The sequence below is a fragment of the Columba livia genome, chromosome 3 (assembly GCF_036013475.1).
Source record: "Columba livia isolate bColLiv1 breed racing homer chromosome 3, bColLiv1.pat.W.v2, whole genome shotgun sequence".
In the NCBI taxonomy this organism is placed as follows: domain Eukaryota; kingdom Metazoa; phylum Chordata; class Aves; order Columbiformes; family Columbidae; genus Columba; species Columba livia.
Window position 1 is genome coordinate 118,324,191 of NC_088604.1, and position 24,341 is coordinate 118,348,531.

The 24,341-nt window shown below is 37.5% G+C and overlaps 1 protein-coding gene across 15 annotated transcripts in view; it reads left to right on the plus strand.

The window, feature by feature from the left end:
- Positions 1–24,341, plus strand: part of USP34 (ubiquitin specific peptidase 34) — a 121,054-nt gene that overhangs the window by 23,755 nt on the left and 72,958 nt on the right. For 14 of the 15 annotated variants that reach the window (XM_065059321.1, XM_065059327.1, XM_065059325.1 and 11 more), the window contains exons 4-8: positions 2,413–2,463; positions 2,637–2,786; positions 7,611–7,678; positions 14,905–15,097; positions 19,121–19,182. In XM_065059321.1, coding sequence (XP_064915393.1) covers positions 2,413–2,463; positions 2,637–2,786; positions 7,611–7,678; positions 14,905–15,097; positions 19,121–19,182 — 524 coding nt within the window. The remainder of the gene's footprint in view (positions 1–2,412; positions 2,464–2,636; positions 2,787–7,610; positions 7,679–14,904; positions 15,098–19,120; positions 19,183–24,341) is intronic. The other variant, XM_065059331.1, reaches the window with a different exon arrangement.

A 24,341-nucleotide genomic window follows, 5' to 3' on the forward strand; every position in this document is an offset into this window, starting at 1 on the left:
TCTTAAACTGGTGAATAGCCTAATGAAAAATGGCTTTCTACTAAGTCTGGATTTCTAAAGCAGCACAATTAATTGCAGTCAGTTAGAGGTCAACTGAGTTCAGGACATGAACACTGAAAAACAAAAATCTGTAAAAATAACATCTGGAAACATAGCATTTGCTTCTGTTGAAATCTACCAGGATTTTTGGTACCCAGAGAGAGAGGCCTTTGTGTCTGTTTTTCATCCTAAACAAAATGAACTCAAAATACAGGGTGTTTCAAAAAAAGTGGACCAAAATGCCTCTCAGAGTGATTTCTAATTGGGGCCATCTTTTTGAAACACCCTGTATTTTTACAAATATAGTTATCTTTTTTTTTTTTTTTGAGAAGTGTTCATACTTCAGAATTTAGGTATGAAATATCTTTTAAGAGATCTTGCATCCAGGCCATGTGCCTTATTCTTTTTTTCATACCTGCTTTGTGCAGCAAGTGTAATATGTAGAATGGACACTTCAGAGGGAAAAAAATAGCCTAGAAACTAGAGGCTTTAAAAATCCTGTAGAGAAAGAAGCAATGATGTAAAGCAGACTCCTGAACTTTGCACTGTCTCAGAACGCACAATGAATCTGAAGGGAGCTACCCAACCATTTAGCAATTCTTGAGAGAGGAAAAGAAAAACCAGTTGTTGTGGTGTCTGCAGCTGTAGTCCCTGGTTCTTTGGGGTCTTGCTCGCTCTACTTCTACTTTTCAAGTATTAATAAATATTTTATTGGAAGATATCCCTAATTAAGTGCCTTCCACTGAGACTGGCCATGTCAGACCCCAGCTAGTACATTTTATCTGAAGTGATGGTATTTTTCATGCTGTATTAGATTCCCATGAGGAGTTATTTTATTTCCTTGTAAACTTGATCATGAGGAATTCTCTGTTCTGTTTCACATCTGCAAGAACAGAAGTCACATTTCCAGACTGAGTCTCTCAACCGCAACAGTTTTAGTAAGGTTTGCAGGACTCGTGCAACAGACCTCCACAAGATTTTGATTTCTGTATTTTAGGAGCTATAGTTCACTTGACAACAAGTCTCTATTTTATTCAAGAAAACTAATGACATTTCTCACACTGTTTCTGCAGTTTTCATGAGCAGAGCGCTGAACACCTTTTCTTGCTGCTTGAAGACATACCACCTACTGGCTTCAAAGCTGTTTTAAAAATAACTGTTAAGAGTATCACGAGTTCAGGCATGACTTAGAGTTCAGCAGAATAAAAAAAAAAGGAAAATAAATGCTTAGATATAATATGAGCATATTGAATAATTCAAAATGTTTGTATCACACTTAATCCATCCAAAATTGCTTGCCTCCAGCATCCTCTGGTAGTTTTAAGAAGCTTACTCCTACATGGCTATTTGAAATAGGAAACTTAATTTGAAAACTTAACTTTATGTTAAACTTACATTTGATTTGTGAATACGAGAACTGGGTGTTTGGCACGGAGAGATGAGAAGGGGAAACGTGCTGGAACTACCTGCAAGTATCCATGGTGATGTTGTGGTTTTACAGCCATGTTTTATGTTTTCTTTGGTGCCCTTTTGCCCCCAGCCATATGTGAGTTACACGCAATATGTGTAACAGCCCTAATAAAGAAAATTCCTGCTTTATACTGCCCAACATGTGGGTGTTGTGAGCATTCAAAAGAAAAGCTGTTTTTCAAAACCCATTTCAGTTTAGTACTTTCGGAAAAATAGATTTCTTGTTGCAGCAAATAGCTAACAGATTGATAGGGTGATACAGTTCCTTCCTCCTTTTTAGTTAGCTTAATCCTGTAAAGAGTATTAGATGCTTATTTTATATGACGCATTTTGTTATATACAAAATAATACAGTAGTTGAAGAATTTTAATATTTGGATGGGAATGAATAATTTGACAGTTTAGCCCCTTAAGTCATTAAGTGTTGGATTGTAGAACATCCCACGTTTCATCTAAATTCAGATGTTTGGATATATGCCTCATCTTTGTGCAAAAATTGCATTCAAAACTACCTTGGTTGGTTTGTTCTGTAATTTGAGGCTGGTGTGCAGCCCGTGTGCCACAATATCCGCATCGCAGTATTCCTGATGAAAAAATATTGATGATCTGAAGGGGGGTGGGACTGAAGAATAATCTGTTAATCCAACCATTGAGAGCCACCGCTGAGATGTTATCCTAAGTGTATATTTATGTATTTATAAATACGCCTTGACAAAGGTAAAACGGTGAACTGGAAAAGTATGTTTTGCAGTGTGGAAGTGGAGCAAACCTTGAGCTTCTGTCTTCCTCTAAATAAGGGTTTTATTGTGTTGAATGTGATGTCTGTTAGTGGTCAGTTGCTTTTTGTTCTATGAATGTCTTTTTATTGCTCCAGTTAATTTTATTTTTTTTTCTTTTTGAACAGGATATTTCTGCTCAAGAAAGCAATATATTAGGGGCGTTCTGTGATATGAATGTAAGTTGTCCATTTTTAAATAGGTGCCCATTTCCTAGAAATATAAAATAGCCATGTTCACTCCTCTGTTTAGATCTGTGTTATACTAATGTAGCTTTCGAATTTCCTGTATATCTGAATGGATCTAGTGTTGATTGTTCAAATTCTTGTATTTTTTTTTTCCATATTTCTAGGATGTAGAAGTACCGTTGCACTTACTTCGTTATGTTTGTCTGTTTTGTGGAAAAAATGGCCTTTCCCTCATGAAGGATTGTTTTGAATATGGAACCCCTGAGACACTGCCGTTTCTTATAGCACATGCATTTATCACAGTGGTATCTAATGTAAGTATTGTCTTTAGATTGTTTAATGTTAAACACAAAAAGTGGAAGGACTGAATTTTGGGAGAATTCTGTAGGACCAGGGAGGGAGAAAAACACTCTAAGATTTGTTAGGGATGTGAAGTTTGCTGGTCCACTGGGTGTTTCTTCATCCAAACCCTGTGTATCTCCTGGAAGCACACAAGCAGTTTTGCAAGTTTGTACCTAGATATCAAGATTGTAACAGCCCTGGAAAATACTTCTCAGAACTTTGTCAGACGTCATTTCTGTCCCTGAAATTGTGTCATGGAAGTTTTTTAGGCTTCTTCAGGCTATGTTAACTTTTTAACCTATTTCCTCTGAGGCACAAAAAACAGCCTATGGATTCCTTCTCAGCTTACTCTGATTTTATATCAGTATACACATTTGCAGCGTAGAGGTAACTGTCTTTTAGTTGCACTAGTTTTGGAATACGTATCCATCATAACTTTTCCAGTTTGAAATAATACCCATTTTTAACTAGCAGAATTATGAGTTGATTTTAGTGGAGATTTGAAGGAGATTGATGGTAGAAATAAAAGCCTATGTCTCTGAAGGACATAGGAAGACTTAGTGTAATGTGAGAATGTGAAGTCATGACCTGTCTTGTGGATGTTATATCTGGACAAAAAGGAAAACAATAGTTTATTACGCCTTGTATGAAGTGAGTTTAACGTAATTTTGACATTGTGATTTTAGGTGTTTAAAATCAGATCCTTCCACACATCTTTCCTCCTTCCTCTTTGCTGTTACTGACCAGCCAGGATGTTCTAAATAAGTATTGGAAATGTTTGCATAGAGGGAACCAGCATCTGAAATAAAGCCAGGGTTGCTGATCTGTGTCACTTGTTCCTGATCCTTTTAGGGTTATGGTTCTTGTAGATCAGAGAACAAATGAGTAAGGCCGTGATCATCTCTGTTCCTGTAAGCTTGTGCAGGAGGACTGATGCAGGACCTCTGCATGTTAAACTGTGGAGATCTGTTCTCTTCTGGCCCTTTCTGTATGATCTGATGAGTTTTCAGGTAATAATCTGAGTTCTTCATCTCTGGATGTTGTCGGTGCAGCCTGCAGTCTTCAGCAAGCCATCTGCAGAAAATGTGTGGTCTTGTAGGTTTTTCTGGTTTAGAACTAAATTGTGGTCATGGAACCAAACATTCTTGCAGGGCTAATTTTTGTTTTATTTTTGTGAGAATGGGCAAAATTGTTCTGAACAATGAGTGGCAGCTCCCTATCAGGCCAGCATTTTTATTCTTCAACAAATATTCTGACTGCAGATCCCATTTCCTAGCTACCCCATACCAGTGCATGTTTATAAACTGTATCTACCTTCCTCCTTTGTCCTTTTTTGAAGTCTTTCTTTTTCTCCACAGAAACTGTTTATTTTCTTTATTCTTAGTGATGTGCTCTAACCCAAAACACTTCTCTGCAAAGTTTCTCCTTTCAGATAATTACTTAGCAACTTTGCATTTATCTTTTGTTCTAGAGGGTATTACATTTAGCTATCTCTTGTGGCTATTTTAGATGAACGCAACAGTTAAACCTGCCAGATAAAATGAAATTCAACCCAAGCCATGACTAATACAAGTGCTGTTTCTTCAGCCTCTTTCAGCAATGTATCTTCTACCATTCAACTAGAATCTTTCTTTTGAACTCTCTCTGGCTTTGCTGGAAAATCTGTGTGAGTTATAGGAAAACTGCTTTACAGAAATTTTTATCCTTAGATTTTATCTGTTACTTCACTACAGAAAGTATAAGAAAAGGTTTTATGTGTAATGCGCTTTATTCATACACTTCCTGCATTTTCGTGTCACTCAGTGTACTTGTCAGCAGTGCTTCTGACTTTCAAATACCATATGTTTATTAATTCCAAATGAGGCAGCTAATTTTTTGGACAAAATACTTTTTACCCTGCCGACACTGAAAAGAAAAGAAAAGTTCTCAACCTCTACAGTGGTGCGTAAGCATCTAATTTTGATGCAATGTTTCTCTTTCCCTGTTTCTTTTTATATCATCTCACTATGTAATTCATATAACTTAGGTAAATATAAATAATTTAATACATGCTTCTGATGATCTATGAAATGATAGACCGAACTCCAATAAAACAATTAGAAGCATTCACAAAACTGTATTTTTTGTAAGCAAAATGTTGGTAATCTCACTAAGAGCTCTACTAGGTTGCTTTTGGTTTTCTCCCAATGCATTTCAGTTTATAGGATGTATAGATAGTGGGAGATTGATGAATGACCCTGTTGGTAGTAGCCCAGTGAACAGCTCTGCAATGTCAACTGTTAACAGGTTCACAACCTGTAAAGCCAGAACCAGAGTGTATAATAGCTGTTAAATACATGTTCACAGTTGCACTAACTCTGGAGAATGGCAGGCAAGGAGCCTTTATTCTAAAGAAATGTCCACGCTGGAATTTATTTTAAAGTCTGGGAGATGAATGAGTTGTTTAACAACTTGCTTAAATGTTTCAAAAATATTTTCAGAAAGATTGTAGTGTTAATGAGCCAATCAATTTCTCATCCAAAAGTCCAACTCAGTAGTAAGCTCCAGGAAGTAGAACAGCTGAAGCTGGAAATAATAAACCGAAATCAAAGAAATCGTTTGCTAACAACCAGTAACATTCAGCTTTTAATAGACAAGGCTGCGTGGTGGCTTGGAAAGCATTTGCACTGCTTCTTCCACAAAGGAAGGAGAATATCTCATCAAGTGCACTCTACAGGTGCGTGTAAGATAAGACCATCACCACAAATTAGCAAGGTCTGTGGGGAATTGAGCTACTTGTTTGTGATTACTGGTGTCTCCTTTATGTAGAGGACATGAAAATCACCGAGAAGATGTTTCCTTGGATTTTTTTTATCCTGCAGATCTGGTTTGAGTGAATGTCTTTGTCAGAAAAGCTTTCTGTGATAAGAAAGACAGCAAATGTTGTGTGTCATTGCAGTTTTGTGGATGTTGCGGAGGAATAACTGCCCTCTCAGTGGGCATGAATTAATTGAGATGATGCTGACGGTTTCCAAGATGTTGGCTTAATTTTACTGTATGAACCTTCAGAAATTAAGTCAGGAGTGAAAACTGTTAAAATACACTCTACTTTATAGAGATTAATTACATCTGATAAAGAGCAAACTAAAAAAAACTAACACAAAAAACCACCTTTGAATCCTGAGAATAGAACAGATGCAGCAAATACTTTATCTTAAAAGCAGGTGGAAGCAAAAAAAAAAGCATGACGAAAGCTGTGGATTTTTAATGTGATTTTGTATATGTTATTTTGTGTCACTTTATTTAAATAATTTAATATGTTTAGATTTGAGTCCATATTGAAAATGATATTTATGATATGTAAAATTATCTATTAATTCAATTCTGCGGATGCAAGTTGTATGTAATGCAAGTACACAGATGAATGAAATGGCTTCCGAAGTTTGAATTAATATAGACTGAAAATTACTTTGAACAATGAAAGCTATAAAGCCAAATTATAAAAACACGTCCTATTCTTATTCTTTGACATCCTTGCAATTCCTTGTCAAAATGTTTAATTCCTGTTTCTAGAACATGCAGCTGCTGGTTACACTCTCTGTCTTTGTGATGTTAGCATTCTTTTCTTCTGGAGACTGCCATAGCTTATTCCAAATATGATCTTTTTTTGCAATGTGAAGATTTGGCGGGTTTGTCTTGTGAAGTAGGTTAGTATTGTTACTGTGTAGTGGTAGTTGCATTGTAAAAAGTAAGTCTGAAAGTATTCTTTTTCAGAACTGACTCACAAAGTTGCTTGGCTAGTTCCAGAAATGTTTAAAATAAATACTAGTGATACAGTTTTTCTGGATGCAGAATTTTCCTGGTGAGAATTTAACCCTTAGTCAAAATTTATTGCATCAGTTGCAAAGATTAAACATTCTTTTAAGACCGAACATGGAGATGTAGATTGACATGGCAGCTTTGAGTGACTGACAGCACTGGCTATTCCCCAGATTTGTGTGCACACGTGATTAAAATGATGTGAGTAGCAGCAACGGCTGCTGATGTTTCACCTGTGCTCCATCCCTTACCTGGCACAGAGTTGTCTTTCTGTAACAGGTTTAACAGGCTCAGCATTCCTTTTTGAAATGCAGACAGAACTCCTAACTTTGCTTGTGTAAGTAGTTTGGTCGGTCCTCTTTTCCTCGCAGCACTGGTAAATAGCTGTTTCAGGGTTTTTTTTTCTCTGTACGCATTTTCTTCCTGCATACAGTGGTAAAGGCAGGATGGTAAATATAGGAATTCGAATATGGTAGTAAAAAAACTGTGCTTAATCACCGGTTATGAAACATAGTTCTATTTTATAGAATATTATAAGGCCTACGAAGCAAAGCATCAACACAACTCAAATAATTCTACTTGATTTAGCAGAGATTTGCAAGGAAAAGAAAGCATGGAATAATTTTCCTGTAGACATTAGAGGAAGAAGAAAATCCACAAGGCTGAGTAGCAGTTTTTCCTACAAGAAACTGCAGAAAATTCAGAAATGAGACATGTGGGCAATATGATACTATTTGTACAAAGTTTATGTTTTCCAGTCACTAGAAGAAAAGGTGCAACTCCTGTTCGTAAGTCACAGAAATATTCCTCAGATAACAGCTTTGAAAATTAGAAAATTAAGAAGTTGAAAGAATTGAAGTTGAATGAAAAACAACAACAAAGCCTTTTTTTTACAGTGGGGTTGCATGTGTAAATGTACCAGCAATATTTCATTTTTTTACCATTCTCATTAAATGTCATTAATGAAATTTTTATCTATTTATGTTTTTGCATTATAGATCAGAATATGGCTTCACATCCCTGCTGTCATGCAGCACATTATACCCTTTAGGACTTATGTTATCAGGTAATTTTTTTTAATTTAAGAATTTTTCTGGTGGGACTTTTTGACAGCACCTATTTCTAATGTCAGCTGATACACTTTTAATTGTTCAAGTTGTTGCTCTGACTGTATAATTTCAGCAAGGGGAGTGAAGGTAATGTTTAGAGTTAGTTTGGGCAGCTCTTTACATCTCTCTGATTTCAGTATCAACCTGATCAGTCTCGTTAATGGCATTTTTAGTGTGACATCCAGCCCCATTCTGACATGTCGTGTCAGGTTCAAGTGTAATACAGTTCCACGTACCGCAATATCTTGATAAAAGTTCATGTAAAAATTGCAACGAGACAATGTAAGAAGAAGAGCAATATGTAGTCATTGAGATTTCATATACTGAGTTTTAACACTGCTTCCCATTTCGATGTTCTGTATTTCCAGCTGGCAGGAGCCGAAGTGTGATCAAAAGTCTACTCACACTTCTATGTGTCTAAATATATCCAGCCCCAAAGATTTTCTTTATATCAAGCTGCCTATCGTGAAAAACACTTCAAAATTAAAATACTTACAAGGACATTTAATTATACAGGCAGTTTGATTTTTATTTGCTTTCTCAGGACAATAGAAAAATATCCAATGAGCTACTGATGAAATTATCTTGCATATGTGTATCTGGAGATGGAGGGTGCTCACAGTTGATTCTCCTCCCAGTGACCCAACGTTAAACTCCTGGTGCAGACAACTCAAAGGCCACTGCCCTCGCATGGCCCCACAGCTCCTCCAAGGCTCTGGATTTTCTATAAGCGTCATGTTAATGTGTTCTGGTTTTAACTGTAGAGAGTTTTGACTGCAAAAATTTCAGTAGTGGCTTGGCTATCGATCTATCTTGTTATAACATGGTTTCTACCCAGATGATATCAGCAAAGTGAAGGTATTCTGATCTTTTATTAAAACGAATCACAGCTGTGTGCACTCCTTTCATGCTGATATGTTATCTTCGAAATCTTATAAATGTAATTATCAATCATGAAGCAGTCTAGGAAGGACAGGCAGAGGCTCTCCAGGTTCTTGTCTCTGTACATATTCCATTAGTGGTTGTTCGTGTATCCGGGAATTTGGTCCATGAGTCTTGCGTATCTTCTTCCAGTGTATGGAAATTATAAAGAACATTGAAGGATCAACAGTTAGAGAGAGGCTGATAAGAAGGAACTTGAGTGAGACAAAATAATGCAGCCAGCACTTGTTTGTCATCCTGTAATTCTTAAAGCATTTTCTGGTTTTTAACTGCACGTGTAATTAGGGTCACTGGAACGAACAGAAGGTTTTTCCCTGTGTTCTCATCTCTTCTCCTTTACTTTATTAATAGAATATTTGCATCTGGTTTAAAAAGTGATTTATGCAGCAGCTTCTTGCCATAAATCATGCCCTTGATGTCTGTTCTGAGCATTCACAATACGTTCATGTGAATCTGAATGGGAATATTGATACAGGATATACCTGTGGAAAACACCTATTTAGAGAAGTAAGGGAATGTTCTCCTAGTTTCCTTTTCTCACCACCTAATCCTGATGGGAAATCTGGGATTTCTCAACATCATGAAATCCAAAGCTTGCTTTGGGAAGATGCACTTACAGAGTGGGACGTAAAGCTTGGAGGCCATCGAAGAAGAATAATCCCTAGTGCCATCCCTTTATATGGAACAGAAGTTAACACAGATGCCTTTGGTAAAAAATGACTTTCTTGATATATGCAGCTCACCTCATGTGGTTGTCAAGCTTAGAGATCTTGTCTTGGCAGTTGGGTCTCTAGGTCTCCATCTGCTTCTTACTGTACTAAAAAAAAGGCAAATATAATCTGGGGCAGAGTAGCACAGCACCTTTGAAACAAATCCTGCTTGAAACAAATAGCTTCTGCTGCTATGTCAAGTAAGAAAGTGTGCTTGGAGAGGGTGTTAGTGTAGAATGAGCTCTTGGGGCTCTAACTGACTGTTAGTTCGAGTCGCTGCTCATGTCGGCTCCTTGCAAGAATTGCTTTTTGGAGTGCTGATTAGCATAAGCAGAAAGGGATCACCTGACTGGCATCTTAGCAGCATCTTTAATCAGATGAGGTTAACCTTTATGTTCTTGTTCTGTGGTTATTTCTACTAGGAGTGGATGAAATGAATAGCAAAGTGTATATTTGTGTAGAGGAGACTGCTGGAATTTGTAGAGATCACCGACACAATATGTTGTTACTGCTGCTGCCAAGAAAAAAGACCAATAAATGTTATTTTCTGCCTGGGGAATGGAGCACTAGCAATCGTATCTTGTCTCTGAAGGGCGTATGTTTTTAGACAAGGTTCTCAGAGACGTGGTTTAATGATAGAGTTAGGTCAGGTTATGGTTGGACTCGATGATCCTGAGGGTCTCTTCCAACCAAAATGATTATATGATTCTCAGCAGTTTAGGAAAGAAATAAAGGACGTGTTCAGTAAAGAAGCAAAGTAATTTTGACCTCTTCAGCAAGAAGCTTTTACTGATCCTAATACCCTAGAATTCTGCATTTAAAATTTCAAAATTCTCATGAAATAAGAGACTTGCTGACAAAGCGAGTCAAGAATAGAAGTCATAGCTTATTGCAGTTGTAAATGAGAGTAAGTTGTTGATGATGTCTCTTCATAAAAAACATTGGTTCCAGCTGATTTCCACCTGGAGGTCAGAGATGAGGGATGCTCTCCGTGGTTGCAGATATCGAATGCCTCAAGAGAGCAGGAGCTGGAAACAGCGGTGTTTTGAGGACAGTGTTTTCTCAGTGGCAAGATGTCGATTAAAAGTGTCATGAATAGTTCTGTCCTTTTAGAAAGTGACTAGCAATGAAGTCCAGTTTTACGAGAAGAGATAAAGTCGTATGTCTGGTATTGTAAGTGCCTCTATAAACCACCAAAAAGTGCTGGATAGTGTGAAGGAAAAGACCTAAAACTCTTCTTTCTCTAACATCACAGTTGATATCACCTGCTTAATGTTCCTTTGGTAACACCTGAGCTATGTGTAGCATTAGTGCTGACCAGTATTGTATTTAACCCCTTTTCCTTGCCTCCCTTTTTCCTCTCTTCCGCTTCAAGATGGATCTTGAGAGATTTTTTATGAAGGATTTGTGTCTCTGCCCCAGTTTGGGAGAAAGAGAATGTTCCGTGCTCAGGCACATTGAGGGGAAATTGCCGGTGGCGGCTGCTGATGTGTCGACTGTGCAGTCTTGGCACAGGGCACACACACGGCACTGGGATACGCAGAGGAACTGGAAGTTCCAAACAGACTGTTGATCTGTGGTGCTTCCTGTGGAACACAGGGAGAAAGAGAATGCAGCTGGAAGAATTCAAATTATTCTGCTTAAAAAGATTTTTCTTACAAATTTGGGGTTTATGGGAGTGCCCAAGACCACTCCTTGCTACTAAATGTCATGAAACATTCTTGTAATAAGCCTTGGAGTTTTCCATTGCAAAAAATACTTCACTCCTCCAAAAAGCTGCAAATTGATGCTGTAGGTGCAAAGGATGGGCAAGTCAGGAGACAATAGCCGGACACTTAAGTGAATTCTTCATATCACTGGGGGGCTCTGACTCATTCTGCCTCATGTCCCTTTTGCAGCTGTGGTCCAAAGGAGCCATATTAAGGGAAAAAAGATTATTTCACAGCTGAGTAGCTTCAGTCTTGAGGCATAAGATGTGACTGTAAGCGTTACGTTAACATGGAACTGCACGTTTAAAGCTGAACTCTCTCTGTCCCCAAATAGAGCAAATTTAAATAGTTTCACTAGACTAAAACTGATTTATTTTAAATTAATGTGTATGTTTGCTTAAATGTATATAATATATACTTACTGATGAAGTATGCCTGGCAGGCAGGACAGATTCTATGTGTATATATATAGACTATCCCTTATGCATATGTATATTTCTTTCCAAAAGTCTTGTTTAGGCAAAAATGTCAGATTTACTAGATCGCACAGATCCTGAAGTATTGTTCATATGTTCTTCTAAGACTTAATGCTCATCAGAATCAAAATGACAAGAATTTAGGAATTAAAAGAAATAATGAAGGGTAGAATGGAAGCCATTAGTAAGCCATTATGTTGAATCAGTCACATACTCACATTTATATACTAAATACAGTTCAGATGGTTCCATCTCACAGAGATAATAACAGAACTACCTAGGTGATAGGAAGGGTGATGAAGAAGGTAGGAGGTAAAAAATGATGTTGATAGGATGAGAGATATAGTCTGGGATTCTTTTTTGACAGGGAAGTGGCTGTTATACAAGCGATACCAGGACAAGCAGGGAATGATAATGATATTTTGGGCTAAACAGACCTTTTGCCTTGCTCCAGTATCATTGTTCTTATGTAAGGCAATGCAGCAAGTGTACAGTTATTCAGTGTAAAGAAAGGTGTGTGTTAATTGCCAGAGTTAGCTAAAGGTGTCTTGTTTGTTAATAATAACAACGTTCTACTGGTAAAAGCATAAAATGAACCTAGTTTGGTGATACAGATGGGCTTAGGCTGCTGTATTCACAATAAAAATGAGGCTTGGCTTACTCGGCAAGTTTCTATAGTTTTAATCCTGGATGCAAAGCTATGATCGTATTTGATTTATGACCAGTGTAGTAGGGCCAGTAAATTTTCTGGTGTAAATGGAGTTATAAACACAAGTTTGCTGCCTTCTACATTTGTGCCTGGTTAGAATAACCCAGGTGCATTAAAAAAACCTACAATGCAGGTTAACGAGTAAAAAGGGGTCTTTTCTCTATAGCTTTCTTTAGGGCCTTGGCAGAACAGATAATCCTGTTGAAATATGTCTGTAGCTGTGAAAATGCAACTACACGGCAGTTTCAGTTATTATAAAGTGGGATTTTTTTTTTTTTAAAACGCTGTCTCTTAATGAAACTATAATACAGAAAACATTACACGAGTCTGATTCACGTTTGGACTAAATACAGTAAGCATGCTGAAAGAACCTTAAAAATGTTGTTGTGGTGTGAATTCTATGAATGAAAGTAGGTTTATACTGATACTGTTGCAATAAAATAAAAAACGTTTTGTTATGTAAACTTGATTAGTATAGTTGCTTCTCCAAACTTTCTAGTGTGAGGAAGATTCCAGGCAAAAGTCCTGTTACAGAAATTGAGTGACACCACAAAATCACCCTTCTTTCTCTATAGGTAGATCTATGTCCGTTCCCACCTGTCTGTCGCATACAAGCACTCGTTGTCTGTCATATGTAGAATGAGAAAATTCATATCATTTATTTTAACACCTTGAGACCTTTAGAAATGCGTCACAAAACAGTTGAGTATGACTTGATGTGCATTATGAACACTGAAGAGCTTTGGGAACTAGGGCTGAGTATAGTTTGCCTATGAAAATGAGGAGATAAAAACTGGTCTGAGGTTGCTGATCATTATATTGAGACTATTATGTTTTAACATGGACCACTGCATTTTTTTATCAGAGTGTAACTCCTCTCACCTGTCTGTAGGTTAAAGGTAGGTCGTTGTTCTGCTTTGCTCCTGAACATTTTCAAATGGATATTCTCTTCTTGATGCTACTTTTGTTTAGAATTCATAGCACAGACACATGACGTTCTTCCCATGATCCGATTTCTGGTGCTCCGCATGACCGCAGAAAATTCACAATGAATAACAGTGAAGGATTTGGTCCTTCTTTTGTCCTACCCTTACTTATCTGTGATTTCTATCATAGATCTACAGTCTCTGTGATTGTTTGCACTGAAGTCTCTTTTCTGTGTTTGACAATGTTAAGTGTTGTCTAAGTGTGTTTATTTTAAGGCCTCTACACAAGAGCTGTGAAAAAGGGCCTCAATCTAAATAAAAGTCAGGGCCTGTATTTTTGCTCTTAAAAAAAAAATTACTAATGTTTATATGACGTAAATGCAAAGGAATGCTGCATAAATCAAGTTAAGTGTAGTTTAATATCTCTTGTGTTTAAAAGATTCGTGCATCTATTTGGCCAGTCTCCAAGGACAGATCCAAGCTTAGGCTGTCAAACAAATGGATTTTTAATGCATTTTGGTGTAGTTAAATATGGCTTGGATGTAGTTGAAACTTCAAAATGCTGAAGTACAGCAGAAAAAAAATAATGATGCTAAACTTGTGTGTGTGTACCTTTTCCTGTGTAATCTTTAACTGCTTGATTATTTTCAAGCTTGTTTCTTAAACATTTTTCTCTTAGGTATTCAGTTTAGAAGACATTCTCAACTGTGTCTGTGTTTTATGTGTGAACTTTACAGGCATTTCAGTGCAGGTTTTCTTGGTACATCTTGATGTTGTAGTTTCTTAGGTAAGGCTGAGGTTGCGCTGGCTTCTGTCAATTAGTTCTTACAAATGATTATTTCTTCAGCCTCCCATTTGCAGAGAACATCTGTATTAAGACTTATTGTGCACAATTAGATGACCCTTTACCTAAGGTGTCTGCAGTAAGAAGAACATAGCAGTTTAAAATTCTTTAGCATTATTGGTTGCTCTAGAAGCTTCCTTGGTGATGCTTCTCCTGCGTCCTTAAGGATCAGAATTACAGTCAAGCGGAGAAAGAATTTGGGCATGTGTTCATGTACGAACCTGTTGCGAAATCAGTGGCACAGGGAGTGCTGATGTACAGCACAGATTGCATATGCCGATGGCAGAAATGTGCACGCACCACGTTTACTCCAATTGTATCAGAATGCGATTGCGCAATTCGAAGTTTTTTCTGTTCTGTGACTGAAACCACAAACAAGGATACATTAATCTTCAGGGTATTCTCACTGTCAGAGCGAACTATTTGTCATCCACTGATGCTCTTTCCAGAAGTTCAATTTGAAAGTATATTAGTATGCTAAGTGGATTGTGACACTTCAGTTTTAAATAAGTAAATGAACGTGATGCAGCTGTCCGGGGAGAGGGCGCCTTCCCGTGGAACAGATCTGAGCTTTAGGCTTCTAACCTACATTTCTGAAGAACTCCATGGTTTTCCTGTCATTTTGTGGAATTAAAGAAATTTGAAGAGGTTTAAAATAAGAAATTTATTTACATTTTAAAATACTATGCGCGATTCTGTTTTTCCTTGGTGTTTTCTTTTAAATGTTGCCCGCTTTTGATACTGGTGTTTAAAAGCTTAGTACTCTTAGAGGATTGGAAATATATGTTTGCTATAATCAAGATGGTGTTCCAAGAATGTTCCATTTTGAATGATACCTTTTTTTCTTCCATTTGTAATTTATTCTAGGTATTTATGTAAACTTTCAGACCAGGAGTTGCGACAGAGTGCAGCCCGGAACATGGCAGATTTAATGTGGAGCACAGTTAAAGAGCCATTGGATACAGCCTTGTGTTTTGATAAAGAAAGTCTTGATCTTGCGTTTAAATACTTTATGTCTCCAACTCTAACCATGAGATTGGCTGGCCTGAGTCAAATAACAGTAAGAACTTTTTTAAAATATAAATATTATTTAGAAGAAATGCTTCTTTTTGTGTTTCATGAGTTATAGACTTGTTTTCAGGGGGGCTTTTTTAATGTGGGAAAACAGCAGAATCCTTTTAGATGCAGTCTTAGGAAATTAAAGTGATGAGTGTGAATAGAGGGTTCACTGAGAGATAAGTGCAAATGACAGCTATGTTTGCAGCATATGGAACTGTAACACATTCCCCGAACAATTTACCATGCTAAACAAAACTCTTATAACCAGTTTTTGTGACAGCTGTGTTGGAAGTTAGTCCCATGACATGGCTACATTTGTTTTCAACCTGTTTGCATTTTTACCTTTACAGTGTCTTGGTTCTGCTGTAATTAGTTGATTTTCGTATTGTACACACCTCTTTTTCCTGTTTATTTAGTATAGTCTGTTGCTCGAGCGCATTTCCACATTCATTAGCAGAGGACTGGAACCATTTTAATTGCCAGGTCTGTGCAACTTTGGATGTGAAATCTGAACCAAAAGTGACAGAAACTTTACCTGCCTCTGCACTGAACTTTTCTGGCCTCTTTGTAAATAAAATGTCACGTAGTTCAGCTTCTTTAGTATATTCACACAACCTTCTGTGTTACAGATGTACCTTCATGGCTACTTCTTGAAAGTTTCTTTTCTCTACATATGTCTTTGGCTAGAATTTGTCAAAGTAAATTCATCAAAATGTTCTTTCCAACCAACACAATTTCAGGTTCCTGTTTTGTATTCAAGACTTCAGAACCACGATACCTGTAACTGCAAAATGTTTTTCTTCCCTGGACTTTCATTTGCCTAAAGTGAAGCATTTAGCCTTGAAGCAATTCTTCATTTCATTTTGCAAATACATGTGAAGATTCAAAGGAAACTTTTAGCAAGTTTATTTTCAGGTGTGAACATTTCAAAATAGACTTTATTTCAAAGAAAAGTTTCTTCTGAAAATTCACATGAAAAGTTGACTCAGATGCGGATTCTAATTTCAGCTCACAAGATGAAGATTAAAATAGAGTTTGTAGAATAATTTGTATGGCTTGCATGATTGTTCCTTTTGCAAGATAAATGTACGTTTGCTGTCATTGTGGAGACTGAAATCTTTGACCAAAAATATCAGTGAATGCAAACAGATGAATGTCTTCTAGCACAGAGGTGTTGATTTGTGTCTACCAAGAGATTTTATTATTATTATATTTTTCTCCAGTCTGACAGCTATTATGACCAGCCCTAAAATTAAACCTTTCAGTTTCATGGAGCTTCTTGAGACTCACAGACTACATGCTGTATGGCATCCAGAGATGATATTTGCTTACCACCAAATATAGACTTGTCTTCCTTGACGAGCAGCATATACATAATGTGTCAGATCAGCTGACCTAAAGTTCTTATTTACAAAACAAGGTTGAAGACAGACACATGAAAGTTAATTTTAGCAAAGTGGGAGCTTGAGTAACTGAATCTGAAGTTGGAAATAGCTACAGAAAAAAACAGCAAAATATAAACCAGATATACCTGAAGCTTTATTTTTGTTGTTACTTTGCTTCATTTTGATTTCATCTCCCATTCATCTGTTGAGGTTGTTCAGCTCCGAAATACCCTTTCCCTCTACTATTCCTTTCCTGGCCTTCCAGGTACAGATGAACTTAAATATGTGAAAATGAATGCTCAAAACCGATCTGGCCAACCTTCCTTCTTCATTTTTCAACTCCTTTTGAGTTGGTTCTGTGAATCAGTGAAAATGCAAATGCAACATTGTTAGAGTTTTCCCAAACAAAGCCAGTGTAATACTTGAACAGTGTGGATTTCTTCTTCTTGCATTGGTTTCCTACGTAGAAAGTTGAGTCACCTTGAGACAAGACAAACTATAGAGATGCCGTTTTATTTTCAGCTTTCTTTGCTGAAGACTTTAAACCTGTGCTGTGCTTCTTAACTAACACATTTGTGTTACATTAATCGAGGCCTCTTTAGCTTCTTCCAATGTTTCATATATGGTTAAAAAGAAAAGGTACTTTATTTCTTCTGTCATTTCATGGTAGCAGAACATGAAGTGAGAAAAATGTTAGGAGTTGAGTGAGAATAAGGTCATGTAACACTGTGCTGTTGTGGCCAGGAAGGCCAGTGGTACCTGGCGTGGATTAGAAGGGGGGTGCTCAGTAGGTCAGAGAGGTTCTCCTGCCCCTCTGCTCTGCCCTGGTGAGACCGCATCTGGAATATTGTGTCCAGTTGTGGCCCCTCAGTTCCAGCAGGACAGGGAACTGCTGGAGAGAGTCCAGCGCAGGGCAACTAAGATGCTGAAGTGAGTGGAGCATCTCCCGTGTGAGGAAAGGCTGAGGGAGCTGGGGCTCTTGAGCTTGGAGAAGAGGAGACTGAGGGGTGACCTCATTAATGTTTACAGACGTATAAAGGGTGAGTGTCACGAGGATGGAGCCAGGCTCTTCTCGGTGACAACCAATGGTAGGACAAGGGGTGATGGGTTTGAACTGGAACACAAGAGGTTCCACTTAAATTTGAGAAGACACTTCTTCTCAGTAAGGGTGACAGAACACTGGCCCAGGCTGCCCAGGGAGGTTGTGGAGTCTCCTTCTCTGCAGACATTCAAACCCGCCTGGACACCTTCCTGTGTAACCTCATCTGGGTGTTCCTGCTCCATGGGGGGATTGCACTGGATGAGCTTTTGAGGTCCCTTCCAACCCCTGACATTCTGTGATTCTGTATGGTGCTGTTGTGTCGGAATTCTGAGACTTTAGTTGAAATTAGTGGAATTTTCAAACAATTTTTACGACATGAAAAAGAACACCTCTGGTCAGAATTCCTTTGGATAAGGATTTTGTATGGGAAATGTGGATCAACATGTGACCATGGATTTCAAAGTGATGATTGTGACAGTTCAGTACACTTTCACTCTTTGATCCCTTTCAAAACATTTTTGGTTAGGGGGTAAGTTTTCCAAAAAGCCAGTGAACTTTCCCTTCTGTGTTTGACCCAATTCTAATTGCTCATAACAACTTCTTAGAGATGTTCTCTTCACATGTTTTTCCACTACTAAATATGTTACATTTCAAAGTATCTATTAATAACGTACCTATTAATAATTGTGTAATCAGGCTCTCGTGTCTCACTAATTTTTGTGCATATTTTCAATTTTGTTTCTTAAAAACATTTCTTCCCATGCAAGTTGTTGAGATTAGACACAAATCTTTGTGTAAAGACTGCAGGACATTGGGTGTCACCCGAATTACAGAGTGCATGGACCAAACTTGTTTCAAGAAAGAGAAACGTAATTATTTTGATGAAATTATGCGACAAGTTAAATTTGAATTTGAAAAATTCAGATTACTGTGGCTTTAATTTTTTTGAAAACAAGATGACAAATTAATTTAATTACATAATTTAAAATATTTTTAAAATATTATGAACATGTAAGGAATTGGATACAGAGCCATCTCTGTATCTGGAAATATGATGTTGATGGAAAGCGTGGAAAAGAGACGTAAACCTTTAAAAGGCTTTTTTTTGCTGGCATATCTTGAATTTATCAGTTCAGATACTTTTCAAAGCCTCGTTTCCTATAAAAAGATGTAATTTTCACTCTCCAACTTTGTCAACTTTCAACACTGATAATGTGACAAAATAAATCTTTCCTGTTATAGAAAGTGTTACAATAATGGGGAAACTCACCCTAAACCAAAGTATGTGGTTTATATCTTGTGAAAACCTGTGTGCAAATTGATGGCTACTACACTTGGGTTTGATTTCTGGAGTGGGTGGAGTTTTGTAGCATCATTTCATTGCTTTAGTGAAAGAAAGGTTGAATTAAAAAGATAATTGATCCGTCTTGACTACCAGAATGCCTGTTAAAGTTTTTGTGACAGCAATTTGTTTAAAAGCATTTGAAATAATAGAAAAAAAAAGTTTACTGTTGCTAATACTATTTTTAGATGTCAAACTACCTCACAAAATATTTAGATACATTTTTAATTTCTTTCTTCCTTTTTCTAACTATAGAACCAACTTCATACCTTCAATGATGTGTGTAATAATGAGTCGTTAGTTTCAGACACAGAAACGTAAGTAGGAACATTATTCTGAATATTTTAAGTGTGCTATATGATTGCAGTTCTTCTGTATTGTTATGGATTATACACAGTGGGGAGTACTGATAATCCAAGGCGTTTATTAGACATATTCTAATCAGGGGGTTAATAAGTGGTTTTAAAAGATGACTTTAAACATATTTCTAAATGTTTCTGGGTTTTTTTTTTTTGCTGTCTTAAGAGTCAAGGTAACCTTTAGAAAAATGTAGATGCTGAAGTAATAAATACCTATAACCAGCCATTATCTCCACTGTGATGTATAAATAAGAACCAGCTAATTCATATCCGAGTAGTATTTTTGTCGTCTTCTCATTTCTCTTGATTATTTAATTAACTAAGACTCGTTGTGCCATCACGAGTCTATGAGGTTATGCTTGTAGAACTATTGATTGTGTTTCTTCAAAGTCCTTATTTGTATAATTCAGGCGTGTTTAACAAGTTTAAAGGAGATTCCCGTAAATCTTCATGAAGGTTGATACGTGGGGTTGTATTCTAGTGAGGAAATGTATTGATTTTTGTTGGAACTCTAAACTTAATGTTAGAAGCGCCTAGGATTTAGGTGAAACTGTCTTTCGGTCGTTGAAATAACTGTGCTTTTTTTAATAATTGGCAAAGTATGCAAAATCTAGGATTCTAGTGTTTCAGAAAGATGGACCCAATTTGCAACCACAAACCGCCTACGAATTAAACTTCGGAGCAAAAAGGTTACTAACACTTTGACTCATTAAACCATTTGTAAATTCTTCTGTAATTGTAACATGTTAGGTCCATCCTTTTGAAACGCTCTGTACTCTTTACATTTATCTTGGGGTGTGATATACTCTTGCTGTTTGTCTTGGGGGTTGTATCTGTCCCACTCTCCGTTATCTTTTGTTCGTTAATGAGAAGTTTGTCACAGCAGCAGTTTGGGGTAGTTTTATTATAGATGCTTTTATTTTAACACCTACTTATTGAAAACTGGCAGCAGTCAAAACCAGAATATTGTAGATTTCAGGTATATAACAACTCAGTTATTTGAAGTGAAATTCATGTTAATAGTTTGGTATTTTAAAGGATCAGAATGTAGGGCAGTTTTGCTTCCATAACAGTATGAAAATACCTTGAGGATACAAAACAAATAACCACTTGTGATCAACTTTTTCCAGTCCTTCATCGCCAAATCAGTAGGTGAACGTGAATCCGTGCTATCCATTTATTTCAAAGTAAATTTTGATACATAGTGTCAGAAAATTAAAGAATTCTTGTCAGGTATGACAGAAATATCTTACTGTGATCTGATGAAACCTGAATGTGTAATGTCATTAAGCTCACGTACATTTTTAAAAGTTGCACATCATAATAAATGTAAACACAAATTTATTACTTAGAGTTAAAATGATATTAATATAATACACATTTATTGATTTGTTTGTTTATTTATTGCCTAGGGAGATGCTGTTTGGTTTTGGTTTTTTGTTTCCAGAGCCTCTAGTTCTGTAGCAATAGGAGTAGATACTACAGGACCATAACACGTTGAGTATATTTGTGGCTTGGTTGGTTGGGTTATTTTCAATATTGCACTGCCAATGATGGTGTATTGTTACACTGAGCCTGTCAAACTTCAGTTTTAGCCATTTCTTCTCCTTCTTCCTTCATGTTGAAAACCTTAAACTGGGCTGTTTCTTGTTCAGTTGATCTTCTTGTGAATGAAATAGTTTTTAACTAGTAGTAACTAATTAAGGAACACTAACAAGAAGTTATTCTGCCAGTTAAAGCTGATAAAAAGCTGTTTGGTTTTCTGTGTCAAATGTGAAAAAGGAAAGTCATCAGCAGGGGAAAAAGAGAAGGGGCTTGAATTTCCCTGCGGAAGAGCAGATGTGCTATGCAAGAACATCAGAGTTATTTTAAAGCTGAAGGAAGTTGTCAAATTCTCAATTGGGATATTACTTTCTTGGCAAGGGCATCTGTAAACAGCCTGTCATTGGAAAGGAATACAGCAGGAACAGGAGACCTTCTTTGCCACTTTTGTAGTATGTGATTTTTTAAAAAAATCTGAATTCCAGTCATTTTGGTGTTTTACCTGAAAAGCTGGGTACAAATCAGCATCAAGTATTGCTGCTCATCTTCAGCTCTCTTTTGAAATCATTGATTTCTTTCAGCCAAATAATCACAAGAGGCTGGTGCAGAAGGATGGGGAAAGAGTCTCACTTGGACAGTTTGCTCAGTACAAAGCTTCCCTCTCATCAGAGACCCTGTTCATGAGAAGTTTTTGGATGAGAAGGCGCTTACGGAGTTGGCAGTGATTAAATGAGCAGCGAAAGGAAAGCTTTTCATTCCTATTTTCTTTTCCTTAGTGGAGAAAGGAAGTCTAAGATTTATTTTGTACCTTTGTAGCCCCTGCAGATCTATCAAAGGAAGATGTCTGGTCATCCCCATTGTGTCTTTTGACTTTTCCAGATGCGTTTGGAACTGTCAGCTTTTGGGATTTCTCCTTCTGTGTCTTGATAAGGTGGGTTTGCGGGAGGTATCTCATTTTTTAAAAAAGAGCTGTCAGTAGGTCCTGGCTCTTCCCTTTTGTTTGGAAGTATCATCAGGAATTTTTAGCAAATATTTTGCAACAGTAGCTTCCTTCCTTTATCTGCATGGTTGCAAATTTTCCCGCGGTACGGCAAGCTAAAGCATCTTCTGTGTAGGAAAACACAGGATTTCACAACCTGTGCTTGAAAAGCTGCGACAGGGAAATCTGTTTTCTAGCTGGAGATATTTGTGTGTCTGTTTAGATTTAGTTTACTCAACTGTCTTCTCTAGGGTTGAGGGTTTGTGGTGACTGAATATGTTTATCGTCCAGATATGTGCGATGTCTCAGTGACTCAACTTCATAATATCCCTCAGAGATATACTTTCAATTTAGCTATTCTCGGGTCTTAAGATAGAATCAAAATCTTTGCAGTCTAAGGTACTGAAGAGTATGAAATCTATTAAAGCTAAAAATAACAAGACTGAACAGAAGAGTCTTCAAGTCTTTGAATAGTGATTACTAAAACTATTCTGCTGATGTCGGTTAGTGAAAATGATCATGCCTTTCAGGGAGGGAAAGATTATTTTTCGGTGCTGTTTGGCCCACAAGAGGAAAAAGTGGTAGTTTTCCCCTTAATGAGGACACTGTCCGCTTCTAGAAATAACATGTGTAAAGAGATACTTTGTTTTGCTCTTCACTCGGCAGGCAGCCAAGAATTGGAGTTGCAGGTTGATGCTGAGGGGACCTCCTGCTTCATTTAAACACTTGATTAGCCTCACTTGAAAAGCTTCCTACAGAGTAATTTCACGTGTCCAAAATTTCTTTCACCAGTGAACAGAAAGATCTGGACTATTTCTTCTCCTTTCTTTTCCCTCTCTTTATTTATTGGGATATTAAACTGCAAGTTTCGTATTGCTTTTTCCCTCACCACTGTTCTCTTAGCTTGTGTTAACTCTTGCTTTCTCAGTTTTGGTCCAAGCTCTCCAGCTGAATTTACCACAGCATCATTTAAAAGCCTCTTCCCCTCTCTCTGTTACACATTCCATGGATCTTTTCAGATTTTCTCAGCTCAGTAATGCTTCTTTCTAGTGGTGTACACCTTTCTAGTGGCATACACTGTAATTTAATGAATATTCAAGTCAGAGCCGTGGGCTTGGAGCATGTAAGAAGAAAATATGTGCTCATAAACAAAAACACGTTCTCGAATGTGTGTTGGGAAGGTGCCTGCTGTTTCTGATCCCGACTAGCTGAGATCAGTGTTTCCCATCCATTGTTAGGTTGTAGATCCTATTTGAGTGATTTTGTTAAGAAACGTTAGTCTTCATCCTTTGCAAACTGCTCGTTTTATTGCTACATTTTTTTGCTTCCGAGTTACGTTTTTCAGTCATGTTGCTGTTGTATTTCACCCAGTACTGAGCTGGTGTGTTTTTGTAGCTGCGTGAATTGTGTTGATGATTCACAGATTGGATAAATAATGTTTTCTTGGGGGGGTGGGGGGGCAGTATTTTGCTGTGGGATTTGTTCCTGGATCTGGGTCATCATGTGGCTACCAAGTATTGCACCACAGCCTTAGATTAAAATGTTTCTGGGACTTTAATCCAGTCCTCTTATAGAGAGGCATTCATTGACCTACCGGGAAAATATGTAGTTTTCCTCCAGATGGTTTTATTTACAATAGTCAACAAAATTCAAGCTCTAGTACTCGGCTTTCCTAAGTACAGTTCACAAACATCAGGTTATATCAGAAACTGTGAAGCTTCCACTCTTCCCTGCAGGTTGATGGAATGCCTGGGGAAACTAACGTCTAAAGTGCTTGAATTCCATTTATTGGAAGTAAAACAGTTATTTTCCACAGACATGAATTGACGGTGACTGACTATGAATTAAAAGTCTAGAGGTCATGTAGCCCAATATGTTGTGTAGATTTCTAGTGCGAGAAAGATTTAGAGACAATTAAACCGAGTAGCTGCTACCTTTAGTTCTTCACTCTCCTCCCACACCGACAACACACGCTCATAGAGAGTATCAAGTTCTTTAAAAGACTTTTCCTCTTGCTGTCCTGTGGCAGATGAATGATTTAGACTCCTGCTTGCCACAGAGCAGTGTTTAGATCACTTAAAGAAAAGTGCAACTTAACAGAATTTGATGGCAAGGATCACTCTGTTACTTAGTGCGTGGAGGAAATACGCCAAGCAGGATGGGCTGTGAGTTGGTTTAGAGTGATTTCTATGGGGACAGGTTGCACACAGTGGGCAAGGGCTGCGTGAAACTCATTGTACCCAACCTATCAGTGTTCAGTTGCTGTTCTGCTTCCTCAAGGGTTTCCCAAAGGAGTTCTTGGCCCGGCTGCAGCTCAGGCTTTTCCCTCCTCTGGAGCCTGGACCAAACTGCTGCTGGTTTGGTTGGGGGGTGTCGAGTGTGTCCATCACATTCCAAATGACTAAATCCATGGAAAATAGCTACTATGTGTTATCACCAAGGTGAATGTTTTTACTAAGGTCTGGCTGGCTTAGATATATAACCTGTAAGGCTGTTCTTTGTACTGCTGCCTTTGTGTTAGAGGAAAAAGCATATCTATTCTTCAATCATAATGCGTGTTTTTCACTCTCGCTATTTCCTTCAGGTTGAAGGAAGG